Genomic DNA, 12006 nt, shown 5'->3' with positions numbered 1-12006 from the left:
ACGGCTCCGAGGCCTTTGATCTGGGGCGTCAGGACAGCAAGGAGTCTAACGAGGGGACCCCGGTCTCGGGCTGAGTCGGCCGCGCCGCCTCTGTGGACCCGGAGGCCCGGACGCCCCCGGGGCCCTCGTCACAAGTCAGCAGGAGGCTTTGGTGATTTCTCTGTGGCCAGGCGCGAGGACAGTGCCTTCCCCGACTCTCCGGCGACAGCCACGGGGAGGTAGCAGCAGCGGCCGTGGCAGGGCCGGTGGCCGGTAGCAGGAAGCCTGGCAGGCACGGACACGCGGGCCGCGGCCCCCCGTGCTCGCGGCCGGCCCCCTGCCCTCTAGGAGCCCGGTGGGGGGGGGGGTGTCCTCGGCTTCTCCCAGCGCCCTCCTCTCCCCTGTTAATACTGTAGGTTGTAAGAGCCAAAGTGAGCTGAAGGCACCTGGGTCGGGTCGAGGGATGGGGACTGACTGGTGCAGAGGGGGTCGGGTGGCTTCTGACCCGAGTTCACCCGCCAGGTGAGGACGCGCCTCGTCTCCCCCCTCCGCGCCGACCTGGTGCCGGTGCTTGCTAACGTTACCAGAGAGCAAAAGTGACACCAGGAACACAGAAGTGTAGTAAAAAATATAAAAAATAAGTAGTGTCTATCTGTCTGTTTATATACATGGACAGTATCTGCTTTAAAAAAGGAACAAAGCTTGAACAACACTGATCTGACCTCTCACTGCGGTATTCTCGAACGAAAGCCTGACGTGTGCGGCCCGGATGAGGCAGGGCTACCACGGGCCACGGCCCGGTGGCGGCAGGCGGGTGGGGCCGCGCACCCGCGACCCCGCTTTCCGCCTGCCCTTGCCCGACGGCCACGCCTGGCCGTATTGCACACCCCCCCGCCCCCGCCCTGGTCAGTTGTTCATTTTGGACCCTGATAATGAAATGCATAAAAACTTAAATTAGCAGCGGAAATAAGATGGGCAGCAGGAAGAAACCTCTCCGGGGCCCTCCGGGGCTCGTGGGGGACTGAAGCCACGTGATCCGGGCCGGAGCCCCAACCTCAGTCACCCATGGCTTCTAGGCTCTTCCTACGGCTCCTCTGAAGGATCCTGGAAACTGACCTCGAGCAGTTGATAAAAGTTCTCATCTAAAATAAGAAAACACCGTCCTTGGGGTTCTGATTTCAGGGTAGAGAATTCCAGGAATTCGTAGATTATTTTCTCCTGGGCCGGCCAACAGAGCCTTTTTAAAAAAACTGATACATAAAAGTAGAAAGTTCACAGTCCTCGTTTTGAAGCGTCAATGTTTCGGGGAGTGGAGAATCGTTCACCAAAACAAACAAAAAAGGCTACCAAACACACACCGCACGCACGCGGATGGACACGCGGCCCGCGCCACGGTCTCTCCCGAGGCAAGCCCCGCGTGGCCCCCGTGGCCCCCTCCCGCCGCCCCGACCGCAGTGGCGCTGGCCAGTCCAGCCGAGCCCTGTCGCCTCTCGCCCCGCCGCCCTCCTTCCCCTTCCCGTCCGCCCACCCCGGCACGCCCCTCAATTATTATTTTTCTTCAGAAAGTTTCCAGGCCCTGCTCAGAGTTGCAATTGCTCAGTGCAAGGGAAAAAGTAAAACCGAGAAGAAAGTAAAACGCCAAAACGCCAAACGTATTGCTTGTTTCGCTTCTAGAAACTTATTGGCTTCGAGTCCGGAAACGTCTTCACATACTCTGAAATTATTGCTTCGAAGGGCCGGCCGGCCCGAGCCGCAGGCGGGGTCCTCACTGCACCAGCACGAAGGTGCCCAGCCGGCCCGAGGTCAGGTCCTCTATCTCACAGTCTGCCTGCGGCAGCCCCGCGGCCACAAAGCTCGGGGGCAGCGTGGCGGCGGGCAGCGGGGCTGTGGCGCTGCCGATGTGCAGGTGGGTGTCCAGCAGCTGGGCCGCCGCCGCCACCGGGGAGCCCCCCGCCTGCAGGAAGTGGGGAGGCAGCAGCGGGCCGGGCGCCAGCCCCAGCTCCTTCTGGAGTCCCGACACAAGGAGCGTGCCGTCGCACGGGGCGAGGACCAGCGGGGCCGGGGGCGGCTGGGGGGCCTGCTGGCAGCCGGGCGGGCCCGCCGGGTGGTGCTGGAGCTGGAGCAACCTGGAGGGAGGGAGGGGGCGGGTCAGCCGCCGGCTGGGGCTGCTCCCCACACGCGAGGCTGTGCGTGACTAATCCCTGAGCAATTCCTGACATTTCCATTCTCCGTCTTGCTTCTGCGGCAGCTCAGAGATGCCAACCAGACGCGACGTTCTTATTCGCTGCCCCCCCTCCCGCCCCCCACTCACGGGCGGGCCTCAAAGAGGAAGGCCGACCGCTCCCCCCCCCTCCCCCCCCATCCGCCGGAACGAGGCCCCACCGGCGGATCCCCCCACACTAGGGGCCGGCAGGTGCACGCGTCTGATTCCACGGAGAGGGCGAGGAGCTCCCGAGATAAGGTTACTCCAGAGACCCAGACGTCCTCGAGCCCTCCCCGGGGGGCGGTCACGGGAGCGAGGCGGGGGGCGTACCTCTGCTGGTGTAGGACCTCTTCCAGCAGGCTCCGGCCCTCCCGGCTGCCGGCCCCGCCGCCGTGCGGGCCCGGGCTCGGCGCGGGCAGCTGGAAGGCGCTCAGGCCGCCCCTCGTGGCCCGGCTGGAGGAGGAGGGCGGGCACACCTGGCGAGCCAGCCCCTTGATCTTGTTCAGGCCCAGGAGCCCTTTGGCCCTCGTGCTCTTCCTCAGCTGCTGCCGGAAGGCCTTCAGCCCTGGGGGGTGCAAAATCAAGCCGGTCCGTGGGCGGCCCGCAGACCCCGGGCCGGCGTGAGCAGGGAGGGACCCCATGCAAACGTGAAGGCATGAACGGATTGCTTTCCCGTGGGGGTTAAGGGCACTCTCTGGTCATCCGATCGGATGACCCCTCCCGGGGCTAAGTCCTCTTTTCTTCAGAGTTCGATTTGGGGCAGCAGCTCCAACCCCGAACGAGCCTGGGCAGGGGTCCTCTGTGGACGGAGGCACAAGCGGGGCGGTGGGCTGAGGGAGGGAGCCCAGGCAGGCAGGTGGGGGCTGCCTCTGTGGAGGGTCCCTCCCTGACCTGTCCCCTCCTCCAGGTGAGGCGCTGCGGCCTGGCATCCAAGTGTCTCCTGGGCTTTTAGGACCGGCCACTAGGAGACCCTGTGAGTTCGTCCCAGAAGACGGGGACATCTAGAGCCTGGGAGCTCTGCTGCTCCGTCCAGGCCCGGCCAGAGACTCGGGGCACGCCATCTGCACCGGGACAGGGTGACACCCTCCCAGGGGCACACACAGCACCTTCTGGGACGGGTGGAAGGGGAGCAGGAAAGGTTAGTCACCTTGAGTGAGCGAGGTGTCCGACGCCCTCCGGCCTTCCTGGAAGCTGATGGGGAGCAGAGTGACCCCTCCTGGGGCCCCCTGAGCCTGCAGCACTGGGGTGGCAGACTGGGCCCCCAGGAGCGGTGAGGCCAGTCTGAGAGGGGAACAGGTGCCCACCAGCCCCTGGGCGGCCAGGCGTCCACTGAGCCCCGCTGGGCCGTCGCCGGCCGAGAAGGTCAAGCAGCTGTCGGAACTGGTGCCCTCCGAAGGGCTCGCGGCGGAGGAGGAGACGACGATACCTGCAGAAGCAGCACGCGCTCCTGAGGGGCCTGACGCTCCCCAAGGCCAGAAGCAACCCACCAGCACCCAAGTTTTCACCGGAAGTCAGAGGAAAGAACAGGCACGGACACTTTCTCCGTGCCTGGTGCACAGCCCCTGGGTCTTGGGACAGCCCGTGGGGCCAGCTGACAGGGGCAGACGGCGGTGCTGGCCTCCCTGTGCCTACCCTCAACACCGGGCAGGAGTCTATGACGGCCAGAGGCTGTCAGAGGCGTCCGGGAGCCATGATGGTGGCCGGCCACCTTGAGGGTGCGGCTGCCGCCGTAGCTGACCGGTGGGGCTCAGACAAGGACACACGGGGGCCTGGGCTGCGGACCGGCCCTTCCGGCCCCCGGGGGCAGCTAAACCCCAAGCTGTCCTGCCACCGAAGGACCACGTGCGGTCTCGAAGTAGGATCTGCATGGCCTCGGGGTTAGAGCAAAAGGCAAATCCGGACAAGGGCAATCAGACGCCCACCAGCCAATAAGGTGCACCCTCCATCGGCCGGTCAGAGTCTCCACCGCACGCCCGCCCCCTGGCCGGTGCCCCGGGCCGCGTTCCTGCCCCACCGGGCACTTACACGGAGGGGCACTCGGGGAGAAGCAGGTGGAGACCTCGGCCAGCGTGTGCCTCCGGCCTGTGCCGCCGGACAGGGGCTCCTGCGGCTCCCGCTCCTCCTCCAGGCCCTGGCCCTGCCTGACCTCCTCACTGATGCTCGCGTCTAGCAGGCCGCTCGGGGAGATGGGGCGATTCCGGAACACTCCGTTGCAGTTGGCGTCCAGGGGGAAGAGCAAGGGCTGGGGGGACAGACACAGACCCGTAACTCCTGGGGTTCCACGGGACGCGGGTGGGGGTCGTCACCACGGCTGGGAGAGCCCCTCCCACGCGACGGCTGCCCAGTGTAGATCACACACCTGGAGTGAGCTGAGGGGGTCACAGTCCGTGTCCGCCTGCAAGACAGACTGCCCGAAGGCCTGGGGCTGTGGGCACAGCAGGGAGGGCTGGAAAGAGTCACCAGACAGGCCTTCCTGAGGCACCTGCGGGCAGACAGAGGACAGACGTCAGCGGGGAGGTAGCTTTGGGGACAACCGCAGACAGCGTCACTAGGAAGGCCCCACTGGCTTTGCCGCGGGGCTGACAGGTCAGTCACCACCTGCCTGGGCTCAGGACATATGCACCTTCCTCTCCAAGGCCATGCCGCCCAGGGTGACCAGGGGAAGGTGTCAGGAGGCCAGACCGGGGACAGTTAAGGAACAAGTGGCTGCAGGGTAGTGCCTGACCCGCAGCGGAGCGGCCGGCACCCCCTCTCCTCCATGTAGCCTCTGGTTCGTGGCTCCCACAGGAACCCCCCCCCCCCAACCCCCATGCCGCACGGGCAGGAGACGGCACCCGGGGGCCGGCGGACTCAGCGGGCGTCTCGGTCCCGGGCCCGTCTGGGTGAGGGACCGTAACTGGCGGGCGTGGGGGTGCACAGTCTGGGCAGAGCTCGGGAAGGAGGCTCCCCCCCACCTCAAAGCCGCCGAGATCCGAGCTGCGCGGCCTCTGCTGCCGGGCCAGGCCGGGCCGCGCCGACGGCTGCGTGTGCCGATGCTCCTTCAGCCGCTCGAGGAGGAGGTAATAAATGGCAGCAAAGTGGTTGTAGCTGCTGTTCTGCAGAGACTGCGGGAGGCAGAGGGAGGCGGGGTCAGAGCGGGGCCAGCACGGGGAAGAGCGGGGCGACAGGGCTCCGCGGCGGGCGGTGCCTCCGACGCTTCCCGAGCGGCTGAGGCCCCCTGACAGGCCTGTTCCCGGGGTTATTCCTGGGTGGCCGAGAATATCCCTTAGAGGAGTGGACAGCTGGCCCTTAAATTAGCCCATGTTCCCGTTTTAACTCGACTGGCGAGCGCCTGCTTTTCCTCGGAGTGAGCGCCTCTCCCGTCCAAGCCCGCGCGAGGCCGGGCGGTGGCCCTCACCTCCACGGTCCTCTGCCGGTCGATGCCCAGGGTGTGCATGATCCCCAACACCTGCTCGTCGTAGCGGCCCGGGCTGGCGTTGTAGCTGAGCGCAGAGAAGGCCGTGCAGGCCTGCCGCGGCACCGGGGGCTCGGCCTGCATCCACCTGTGCTGCCGGATCTGGGCGATGGTGATGCGCTTGCTGGGGTCCACCACCAGCATGCGGCGGATCAGCGTCTCACAGTCTGGGGGGTGAGGGAGGCCCGCTGAGCCCGGGCGGCCCCCCTGCGTGCTCCCACCACCGCCCCGCTGGGGACCAGGCTCTCCTCCTGAGCGCGACACACGAGTGACCGTCCTAAAGGACGCTGAGACCGGGGGCGGTGGCCCCGGGCTGCCGCTCAGGACCTGCCGCCAGGAGAGCCAGCAATCGAGGGGACGGGGTCCTGCCGACCTGCCCCAGACCGAGGACCAGGCCGGCCGGCATCCCAGAGGCTAGGCCCTCTCGGGGGGACCGCAGAGTCGAGGCCCCCCCGCCCCCCCCCCCCCCCCCCCCCCCCCCCCGCCCCACAAGTAGGGCACTGAGGAAACACCCAGTGGGCTGGGCTTGTGTCGCAGGCGGCAGGGAAACAGCCCGCGGTAACGCGGCGCTGACTCACGGACCTGACGGCACACCCAGACACTGTCGGGCAGGCGTTTCGGGAACCAAACCCCCGCCCCCTCTGCAAACCCCTTGTCCCGGGTCGCCCACCTTGAGACATAAAGAACGGGATACGGAAGCGGCCCTCCAGCACCCGCTGCCGCAGCGCCGGCAGGTTGGGTCCGTCGAAGGGGAGTGACCCGCACACCAGCACGTACAGCACGACGCCGAGGCTCTGCAAAGACCACACGGACGGCCTGGGGTCAGCGCCCACGCGCCCACGGCCGGGTACCTGGCGTCTGATGCGCGCCGCCCACGCGGGCTCCTGGCTCCTACCCAGATGTCCAGCTGGGGGCCTTCGTACTCCTTCCCCTCAAAGACTTCTGGGGCCGCGTACGGGGGGCTCCCACACCACGTGGACAGGGGCTCTCCCGACTTGTAGAAATTCCCAAATCCAAAATCTGAGGGACAGGAAAACGGACGGTGAGGTCACGGCGGAAGCGGCAGGGCCACGGACACAAAGGCACGCGCGCCCACAGCGGGGGCCTCGTGGGCCCTTGGGAGACCGCGCTTCCCCGGCTCGGGGACCGCCCCCCGCCCCCCAGCCCCGGAGGGCCCCTTGCCTGCCAGCTTGATGTCCATGCTGCCGTCCAGCAGCAGGTTCTCGGTCTTCAGGTCCCGGTGGACGATGTGGTGGCTGTGGCAGTACTCCACGGCGGACAGAATCTGCCAGAATTTCTTCCGTGCCTCGTTCTCGCTGAGGTGCCCGTTGGAGGTCAGATAATCTGAGGAGTGACAAGCCGAAGCTCCAGCCCTAACGTCCAGAAGTCTGGCCATCGTCTGGAGCGCGAGTGAGGAAAGCCGTACGACTTAAAGACGGGCGGACCCAAACGCCGGAGGGCGGATGCCCGACCAGCTACACCCTCCGCTTTCAACAGATGTTGGACACAGGCGTGACTTACCAAACATCTCTCCATTTTTCGCGAATTCGGTGACAATGTAAAGCATATCCTTTGTCTCCATAACCTAAAAACACAAAGACCTAACGTTTAACCACACGGGAAGAGAACATGCCAACGGTATAAATAATCTACTCGAACCCCAGTAAATTTTTAACTTCCCCAAGGATGAGTGTATCCATTATCTTTAAAAAGGAAAGAAAATAAACACTTCTGTGTTAAAGAAACAGATACGGGGGTTCCTATTCAGGAAAAGAATTTAAAACATCAGAGGTGAATTCCTCACTAACCTGTCTATCCGAATGCACTAGAACCTTCCTGTATCACCGTGTTAACGCAACTGCCTCACCCACCCGCCGGCTCTGTGAGGCCTCAGAGGTCTGACACCCGCAGCATGCACCGCTAGGGCTTTCTTCTAGAAGCCTAGCAGGCAACAGATGATTCGGGCCAGTGAAAGCTGAATAATAGATAACGAACACCCCCTTCCCCCTGGCGTTATTGACATGATGAATTGGGCGCCGAGAAGCGGGTTCTGCCAGGTTAAGCTGCGACAGACTGCTCTTTATACGGCAACCCCCTCAGCATGTGTCAGTAGCAACAGCCGAGGTCAAACACACCCTGCAGGCTCACTTACGGGTCGAGAATTTTACTTCACTGTGCAAACAATTTTAAAAAAGAGTTGAAAATACAGCTAGCTAAGAAACAAGGTAAATTTCACATCTTTGGTCCTAAAAGAAGGAAATCCAACTCCTTCCCAGGGGTTTTACAAGATTTCAAAGGGAGACACGGAGACAATACGTGCTCACAGGAACAGATTTCTTTAGGGTTCGAAATACAGTTTTTCCGTAAAAAAGACACTTCAAAGGCAACCGGTTTAAGCCGTAAATCTAACAAGACAGCAAACACAGTGTGTGTGACCAAGAATCTCCAATGTCCTGAAGTGTCCTGGCCCCCCACGTGTGCGGTGGAGGCCTGAGCAGGAAGGCCGAGGTTCGTCCCTCTCCTCAGTTCAAAAGAGAGCCGGAGAAAGAATTAAGAGTAAACGTGTTTGGGGTGTTGGGAAACCTCCAGGCAAGAGTGTAGTGTCTCAGCAAGGTTCTGGGGCCTGGGCCAGCTGGATGAGAGTTAGACACCAGCGTAAAACCCCGAGGAATGACACGCATTGCTGTCCCTATCACGTCCGAACAGTTAAAGCGACCCAGACAGCACCGAGAGGTTTCACTCCGCGAAGGGACCTCTCACTCTGATGCTGGGGGCGATGTGCTGTCTAACTGGGCTGCTCCACACAATGGGCCAGCAGAGGGACAGGAAGACCAGGAAGGTACACTCTGGCTCATCCCTCCAGCAAAGTCAAAAACAGGGCTCGGGCCACTCCTGCGGAAACAGGCCAGGCACATTTCTCAGGCACTGACATCAGCGGCCACGGAGGAAACTTCTTATCAAAGCAGCCCAACTAAAAATGACACAGAAACAAAACACAAACCCGAGCGTATGGTGGAGGGCTGATGACTGCACTCAGCGACTCTAAGTGAACTGTCATTCAGGGGAACACAAGCCCGGTGACACTACTTCCGTGGGACAGTTTTCTCTTCTAACGCCCTCTCCTGCCACGCTGCCCGCCGAGCCTCGCCGTGGGCACACACACCCCCGCACCGTCCCGTGTTCCTCTCAGATTCGGGAGGCTTCACGAGAATCCCCAGAAGGAACTTACACCCGGCACAGCTGGATGAAATACCGAGCATTTGCAAAAAACGTAGCAGCCGGCATCTCATCTGCAGAAGTGGTCGGGTAAGAGTTGCTTTACTGCGCTCATTAAATCAGCGCTTGTAATATTCCAAAGATATGATTTATTAGTTAAAACACGGTAACGACAATAAAGTCACAAAACAAACCGACAGACGGACAGGGCGAGGCATGTTCTTAACGCGGATTCAATGACAAGTTCTCTGTTCTCACCGTGGCAAAAGTATTTTCATCTCTCCGTTTTTGACGGAAGAGTTGAAACGGGAAGACAAATGCCTTTGCAAAGAGTTCACGGAAACTGGTAAACGCAGCCGGTTTTAAAGTTGAATAATCATCTGCAAAGGGGGAAGCGTTTCCTTCCACTAAAATCTGTCCTATGCTAAATGCTTGACAGGAGACAATACCTACGTCTGGTTGTTTGTTTTCTTAGGAAAGTGAAGCTAACGACCGACCTCTACGCATTTAAAACTGGAGCGAATGACAATACGAAATAAAATTTTAATGAGGCAAATCTCAATTATGATCCAAAAGCAAGAAAATAATTGAAAACGCATCTGAAGAGCTCCCCAAAATCAATCTATTTACCTTACACAGCCAACCCCCTGCCTCCCACACACACCCAAAGAGGGGCAAAATTCAGAATCGCAGACTTATTGTTGAAAATAAAAGGTAATAACTACACTTGCCAGAAGTAACAGCAAAAGGCAAACTTGAGTCCTTACCTGATAAAGCTTTATGATGTGAGGATGATTCAGAAGCTTCATGATCTGAACCTCACGATATATTTTCTCCAAATTACTGGAGTCTAATCGAGTTTTATCGATTATTTTTATTGCAACCTACAGTTTAAAAGAAAGGATATTTTTGTCCCCAAACAAACGCCTTTCATTGACACATTTTGTTTTTTGCAGCTTAATTTCTGTAACACTTTATGTCCCCAAAGGTCACAAAAAGTTGGGGGGGGGGGGAAAAAAAAACAAGTCACCAATTAATGGTACTTAAAGTTAAGGAAGTATCTTAAATGTCTTCTAGCTCACTTTACAGGGCCTCGGCCTGGATCCCAGAGCCCCACACTCCTGGGTCATCCGGTCATTACTCTCTCTGCTGTCCCCTAATATTTGTCGAAATTATTCAGAATCATAACATAAAGCATTTTCTCCTCGTGGAACTGAGAACTGTCAGCACTGAGACATTGCACGATGAACCCTGAGGACAGGGAGACCACCCAGCCGCCCCCAGGGAGGGTCCTCACAGGCCAGGTCTGGCACACACCTGGGTTTTGGTGACTCGATGCCGGGCCAGCTTCACTACGGCGAAATTGCCCTTGCCCAGGGTCCTCTCGACGTCGTAGAAGCCCACCCGGAGGGGCTTCTGCTGGCTCTGGCCGGAGCCCGCGGGGGCCGCACTCAACTCCGACATGATCACCATGGCTCCGGGGCGCACCTGCGGGCCACCCGGGAGCGCACTCAACACCGGACCTGCCTGACCCGACCGGGGGGGGGGGGGGGGGGCGGCGGCTCGCGCTCCCCGCCGCCCCCTCACTCTGCTCCTTTCTGAACACCTCACCTCGCCGGGCGCTTGCCCGCTCCCACGCCCGCTCCCACGCCCGCTCCCGACACTCCGGCTCCCAAGACCCCCAGCCCTTCGGGCGTGTGGACCCCCTCCACCCTGCGATCCGCGGTCGACTCCATCCCGACCCCCCGACCCCCCGGCCCCGCGGGGCGCGTGGGCCCGCTCCCACCCTCACCGCCCCCTGCCGGTCCTCTGCTCCATCCCGACCCCCGACCCCCCAGCCCCGCAGGGCGCCTGGACCCGCTCCCACCCGCCGCCCTGGGGACACTCCATCCCGACCCCCAGATCCCTTCAGCCCCGCGGGGTGTATAACCCGTTCCCCCGCCGCCCCCCGCCCCGCCGCCCGCTCCATCCCGACCCCCGACCTGCAGCCCAGCGGGGCGCGGGGCCCGGCTCCCACCCCGCCGCCCGGGATCCGCTCTACACCGACCCCGGGCCCCCAGTCCGGCAGGGTGTGTAACCCGCTCCCACGCCGCCTGCGGCCGGCTGCATGCCGATCCCCGGACCCCCAGCCCCGCAGGGCGCCGGGACGCGCTCCCACCCCGCCGCCCGCGGTCCGCTCCATCCCAACCCCCGGAGCCCCAGTTCCGTGGGGCCGGTGGACCCGCTCCCACGCCGCCCGCCCCACAACAAAGGGGAGCCCGGCGGCGGCGGGGCGAGCGGCGTCCCGCTCCGAGACCCCCACGCGCGCGCCTTCGGGCCCCGGAGCCCGGAGCGGCAGTCGGAAACCAGAGCCCGGGAGCTCCGGAGCCCCGGCCCGGCCGCCGCGAGCCCGGCGGCGGCCACCCCCGGCCTCGCCGCCGCCTCACCTCCGCCGCCCTCCGAGTGCCGAGGCCGGGCCGCCGCTCTCCCCGCGGCCCCCGCCGCCCGCTCGGTCGCTCGCGCTGCTCGGGCGCCTGCTTCTCGAGCGCCTGCTTCTCGGGCCGCCGCCGCCGCCGCCGCCCGGGCCGCGCCGCATGTCAGCTCTGAGGCCGCGCGGCGCGCTCGGGCCGCACGCGCCGCCCGCCGCGGGCTCCGCCCCGGCCCCGCCCCGGCCCCGCCTCCGGCCCGCCCCCGGCCCTGCCGCGCCGGCCCCGCCCCGCCCCGCCGGCCCCGCCCCCGCCGCCGCCGCCGCCGGATTGATACATCCCCATTGACGTCGCTTTGACGCCAGAGCGACGCGCGGCCGAGCGCCAGGCGAAGGGAGAGCGGGAGATCGGGCGGTTGCCAAGAGACTGGCGGCTCTGACGCGCGCGCTGATGGGGCCGTCGCCCTGGCGACCGCGGGGCGGTGACGTCAGGGGCGCCGGCCGCCCGAGGCCCGCCGAGGCCCGCCGTCCCGCCCGCGCTCGCGTTCCCGCCGGCGCGCGCCCCCTACCGGGCGCCTCGGGCGCTGCAGGCGGCTCGGCCTCCAGTCCCGGGGTGCAGTTCTCCGCCTGCTAGCGCGCGCAGCCGCCCTGGCGCGGCGCCCCCACTTCTCGCGCTCTTCCCAAAGGCTTGGTTCTGGGGCATTTCCCAACCCCCCGGAAGTGCAGCACCGCGGTTGCTGCGTCCTCTTT

The 12006-nt window shown here is 63.4% G+C and overlaps 1 protein-coding gene across 1 annotated transcript; it reads right to left on the bottom strand.

Moving 5' to 3' along the window:
* Positions 1–1610: 1610 nt before the first annotated feature.
* Positions 1611–11431, bottom strand: SIK1 (salt inducible kinase 1). Its single transcript, XM_043593491.1, has 14 exons — positions 11279–11431; positions 10170–10340; positions 9620–9736; positions 7158–7221; positions 6819–6980; positions 6532–6656; positions 6307–6430; positions 5580–5803; positions 5137–5286; positions 4542–4664; positions 4208–4424; positions 3330–3608; positions 2513–2747; positions 1611–2105 (listed from the first exon to the last, which is right to left on the bottom strand). Exons 2-14 carry the CDS (start codon positions 10323–10325, stop codon positions 1745–1747), a joined length of 2337 nt encoding a protein of 778 aa, XP_043449426.1. The 5' UTR covers positions 10326–10340; positions 11279–11431; the 3' UTR covers positions 1611–1744.
* Between the last annotated feature and the right edge of the window lie 575 nt (positions 11432–12006).

This window comes from Prionailurus bengalensis, chromosome C2, assembly GCF_016509475.1.
Source record: "Prionailurus bengalensis isolate Pbe53 chromosome C2, Fcat_Pben_1.1_paternal_pri, whole genome shotgun sequence".
Lineage (NCBI taxonomy): Eukaryota > Metazoa > Chordata > Mammalia > Carnivora > Felidae > Prionailurus > Prionailurus bengalensis.
Note: the sequence above shows the minus strand (reverse complement) of the source record. Positions and strands in the feature narration are given on the sequence as shown.